The following is a 5,486-nucleotide window of genomic DNA, read 5'->3' as shown; positions in this document are numbered from 1 at the left end:
AGGTCCAGCATATGGAAAAATGCGAATTCCGAACACATCAGTGGGGAACAACTCTGTCACGGTTGAGAGAAATCTTATATTCATTATTCTCTTAACAATTTCTGTAAACAAAATATTTTGCTGGTTTCTTCTTTTCATCGACATTTACCACAAAAAATTATCATAGTTTGCCACATCCTAGACCTCATTAGAGCTAGACTTCCTTGCTATCATGCACCACAAACAGGAAAAAACACTAGATAATAACTCTGATATAGCTTTACTGCTTTGGAAAAACAATTTCCGATCAGGGAAACAAGTAAAAGCTTTTCACCATTTATTCATGAGAAACATACTAACCTCCTGTCTGAAGGAATATATGACATCATCTGAATATTCTTGCTTGGAAAATACTTTAACCGCAACATCCTGCAAAACAAAGACATCACTTTACAAAAGCAAACCAGCAGTCGTTCCACTCCTTAAAAGCAACCAATTATCTAGAATTCAAATGACATACATAGAACGTGAGAAATGGCATGTCAAACACTATCTGAATGATGGCTTAAAGTACTTCAAAGTTCTAAACAATAAATGAAATGGAGCAGATAATGAGAAAACGCAGCAAAAATTTAACCCTTTTTTGCCCTTTTTCAAGAAAGTGTAAGCTCTCATCAACTTGATAAATTATACAAGTGATATCTGATAATAAGACATTTCATCACGTCGCAGTATATGTTTAGAAACTCTTAAACAGGGCTTCTTAGGACATTTCTCTATGAAAGGAATGGCATTAAAGAGTCGGAGAACATACTGATCCAAACCACAGCCCATGATAAACAGTTCCACAAGAACCTATTGAAATATAAACAAATGAAAAGTGAGAACGATGAAACAAAACATGAGAGACTCCAATAAAACCATAAAGACATAAATCTGATAGCTGTAATGCAAAATGTAATCCTCATAGGGAAGTGGTTTATAAACTTCCTAAAATATGCACAGAAGTAATTGCTGCTAAGTTTTGTCCAAACTTCTGATTGTTGCCTGAACATTGATAAGTGGTGTAAAACAGAAAGTGAAAGAATCATACATGCTTACTAATGCCTTAGAAAAAGAAAAAGGTCCACAAACCTGATAAGACTTATCTTTGAGGATTTTTCCAGTAAGCAAGAATGTGCGTACCTTGCCCAATTTGTTCTCCGATTGTCATGTCCTCCCACAAGATTTCATAATCCAAGCAATCAGTATCAGCGTCCACTTTATTAACTGCAGTACTAGTGGTGCTATCGGTACTACTAGCACTGCTTGTGCTATTAACATTAAATGATGATGACCAGGATCCCCAAGCCTCATTGGTAGCTGTACGGCTACTTTCAATAATCTGATCTTCTGGTGTTGATACTGCATTAGAACTCTTGAAATGATTCCACTCATTATCTTGGTCATTGTTTAGCCAGGGCCAAACAAATCGGGTAGTCTTTGCCTCTGATACTTCTCGCTCATCGCCTCTCCATGGCCATGATAAGTTCTTCTTAACCATCCATGCCTCTGCCTTTGAGGTTATAATCTTAGAGATCCCAGGTTTTCCCTCACTCTCATCTCCAGAATCTCTCGATGATTTTTCTTTAGAGAGCTCCTCTTTTGCAACATTAGAGAATACCCCAAATGGAGAAATGTGAACATCTCCCCTGGGTGTACTTGCTCCACTTGAATTTGCATCCTCCCTTTGATCCAATAGAGCAGCGTCAGAAAAAGCATGACCAGAACGGTGACTATCTCCACTTCCACCTTTCCGAAGGATGCTGTCCTCTCCAGTTTTCATTTTTGACTTAACCTTGTTGCTCACCTTTGAAGCCTATTTGAGGTTTTCATCAGGTCAGCACATAGCCATGTCATACAAATAAGTAAAAATAAAAGTGAAAAGAGAGAAAAAGAAAGCATGTCAAACAACTCAACACTAACCAAATTTGATATTTTGGAGGCAATGGCAACTTGCAGAGGTTGCTGTGGATCAAGTCCAAGTCTTGCATTAGCAATGCTTCTAGGCATACCAGAACTTTTATCAGCTTCTATATGCTTCACCTCCGCAGATGATTCATGAAAAGGCCTCGCATCACTTGATACACAAATAATACCAACAAATGTACCATCATCATCATAAAGTGGAGTATCTGTCGCTACTACTAAAAATCTGTCCCCCTGCTTATTCTTCACAGGAAATTGTCCAGTCCAATTCTCACCCATTTTCACTCTGTGTATAATGATTTTAGCCACTGCATGATCCTTGGGATCTGTTATCAGCTCAAGAAGATCCTGCCCAATAGCTTCGGCAGCTGAATAACCATATAGTTGCTCAGCGCTTCGATTCCTGCACAACAGTTACAAGCCAATCGCAAAGGAAGTAAATTTATGGTTTAGACCTACATTTTTAAGATTCAACAATGATAATAACCATGCATCTACTAGGTGATATCATCTATATGAATCCTTAATTTCCATTATGCTCCATTAGTACTGGTTTCATTCTTATTCTCAATAATTTGTTTTTAGGCATAATACTTTGGGACCCCCCTAGTTTATCTTTTATCCTAATTACCCCCTATACCTGACTATTTGGTAGCTTTCACCCCTTGGACGACCTCATGCCAAGGAGGTGTGATGCATTCACTGCCATGCAGTCATTTTTTATCAGTATGGCAGTTTTTAATTTCAGGCCAAATTTGTAAGCACATGTTTGCAACTCCATTATTTAGGCTAAACGTTTTTAATTTGTCTACAAATTAGAGTTCTACCTAGGTTTTTTTTTTTTACATAATAGGCCTGAAAAAAAAAGAATACACAGTTGCAAAACATCATTATTATCTACAGATGAAATAAAAAGAAATACACAGTTCAAAATTCATCATATGGGCTAAAAGAAGTATTTGTATAAAAATAAAGGAGGTCTAGAATTTTTCTTTAGAGAATTCACCAGAATAAAGAATACAATTGAAATAAATAGTTGTTGCATCTAAAGATAAATAAGAAAAATACAAAGTTGAGGCAAAATAATGGGGTATGTTAAAACAAGAAGAAAGAAATACACCATTGTATACGACTGTGACAATTAATGGTTGAAAAGAACTCCACTTGGAAAATGATTTAATGATTTTCATCAACCCCACGAGCCCAAGAGAGAGCGTATTCACTCTCTTAGCCATGTCAACATCTAGGGGAATCAAGTTACCAAATAGCCAAGTACAGGGGATAACTAGAACCAACAATAGTTTAGGTTTACACCAAATAAAAGGTGGGGGAGAGCCGAGATATTATCCCTTGTTTTTAAAGACTAATCGAGGATTTTTTAATACAAAAGGTTCACTACATTTCTATTAAAATACAAATCTTAAAAAAACTAAGAAGATCGAAGCAAACACGGACGTACTGTAAACTTGTCGATACAACTAAGCATCAAATGCAAATACTTACTGGATACAATATAAAGATTCAATTTGGAAAAATAAAGTATCCACTATACATGCTTAACACTATCTGTTGGTTTTTAGCTTTGAAATAGGAGAAATAACAGAGAAAGAGTTGGAGAGAAATAAAATACGGCAATAGTATTGTCAAAGGAAATTATTTTATTAATAACTCAAAACATATATTTATGGCTAAATTTTTAACTACACTCTAATTTAAATTGGGATAACTAATTCCTATTCAAATAATAAAGGGACAACTAATTCCTAAGTCACATAGGTCTCTAATAACTAAAAACTACTAAAAATATCTATTCCTACTTTATTTCTAAGACATATTTTCAACAATCCTTCTTGGATCAGAAATTGTCCCGGCTTCGGCCGAATTTGACCTCTTGAATAAATCTACCAATTCATCTTTGTTCTTGCAAGGCTTGTGTGCATCTTCTGAAATTTTTTTGATTGCAACATTCCCTTTTCCTTCTGCAGGAATATAATCACCATTCACAATTCCGACTTTGTTATTTTCGAAAGGCATAAACTCTTTAAAAAGTGTTTTGTCATATGTCATGTGGTTTGTACAACCATTGTCAATCATCCAAAAATTAGATTTTTTGGTTGAAGAATATATTGCCACAAATAAGTGATCTTCTTTTTCTTCTTTGGTGACTTGGGCATCTACTTCATATTTTTGAGATTTGTTTTTGCAAATCACGGCTTCATGGCCAAGTTGATTACAAATCTTGCATTGTGCATCTGGTCCCTTCCAACATTTAAATGGAGGATGACCTATTTTACTACAGTGCTGGCAAGGTAGGTAGTTTTCCCTTGAATTATTATCCTTGCTTTGAGTCTTGTGGTTGGCTGCCAAAGCTCTTTCAACCATACCATCCTGTCTCATAAGCCTCCTTTGCTCTTGCGCCTGCAATGTATTTAACAATTCTGCCAAGGTAATCTTGGACAGGTCTTTTGTGTTTTCCAAGGTAGTTATTGATACTTCGTATCTTTCAAGCACTGTAACAAGAATTTTTTCAACAATTCTCGAATCTTTAAATTTTGTGCCAAGCAATCTTACCTTGTTAACAATGCCAAGAAGACGGTCTGCGTACTCTTTGACGGTCTCAGATTCCTTCATCTTTTGCAATTCGAATTTCCTAATTAGATTCAACACCTTCATGCCTTGTATTCTTTTGTCTCCTGTATATTCTTCTTTTAGATAATCCCAAATTTCTTTTACTGATTTAAAGGTCATAATTCTCGTGAAAATTGTTGGAGAAACACTAGCAAACAGAGTCACTTTTGCTTTTGATTTTCTGATTTTCTTTTCCTTTTGGCTTTTGATCTGGGCAACCGTGGGATTATCAGGCAGGGGAACAACATCAGAATCTTCCTCCACGGCCTCCCAAAGATCTAAAGCCTCAAGATAAGTCTACATTCTTACTGCCCAAAGTTGGTAATTCTCACTATCAAAGACAAGAGGAGCTATTTGGGAAAAGTTGTTTTCAGAATACATCTCTCACAGATCCCTCAAAAAATTGGCTCTTGATACCAATTATTGGTTTTTAGCTTTGAAATTGGAGAAATAACAGAGAAAGAGTTGGAGAGAAATAAAATACGACAATAGTATTGTAAAGGGGATTATTTTATTAATAACTCAAAACATATATTTATAACTAAATTTCTAACTACACTCCAATTTAAATTAGGATAACTGATTCCTATTCAAATAATAAACGGGCAGCTAATTCCAAAGTCACATAGGACTCTAATAAATAAAAACTACTAAAAATATTTATTCATACTTTATTTCTGAGACATATTTTCAACACTATCCAAGAAAAATATTATTGCTAACAGAGTTGTCAAGGCCGAGTTGCGCGCACCTTGACTAATTTCATGGGTACCTGCTACCTCCCACCAACACAGATACTGTACGCGGTAACTCTGTACACCAAAGTTAGGACAGACTGAAAAAAAATCACCCAGTGATTTCTTCCATCAAAATTAAACTAGAGACCTCATTGATTCTGAACCCTACCCAAG

The 5,486-nt window shown here is 35.7% G+C and overlaps 1 protein-coding gene across 4 annotated transcripts in view; it reads right to left on the bottom strand.

Annotated features, from left to right (window-relative positions):
- Nucleotides 1–2,350, bottom strand: part of LOC107854833 (serine/threonine-protein kinase par-1) — a gene marked incomplete at its 5' end in the record, with an annotated part of 11,212 nt that extends 8,862 nt beyond the window's left edge. For all 4 annotated transcript variants that reach the window (XR_007052222.1, XR_007052223.1, XM_016699824.2 and 1 more), the window contains 4 exon segments: nucleotides 340–408; nucleotides 794–834; nucleotides 1,165–1,837; nucleotides 1,945–2,350. Coding sequence is in view for 2 of the 4 variants with exons in the window: in XM_016699824.2 (XP_016555310.1) it covers nucleotides 340–408; nucleotides 794–834; nucleotides 1,165–1,837; nucleotides 1,945–2,350 (1,189 nt within the window).
- Between the last annotated feature and the right edge of the window lie 3,136 nt (nucleotides 2,351–5,486).

This window comes from Capsicum annuum, chromosome 1 (assembly GCF_002878395.1).
Source record: "Capsicum annuum cultivar UCD-10X-F1 chromosome 1, UCD10Xv1.1, whole genome shotgun sequence".
NCBI classification, from domain to species: domain Eukaryota; kingdom Viridiplantae; phylum Streptophyta; class Magnoliopsida; order Solanales; family Solanaceae; genus Capsicum; species Capsicum annuum.
Note: the sequence above shows the minus strand (reverse complement) of the source record. Positions and strands in the feature narration are given on the sequence as shown.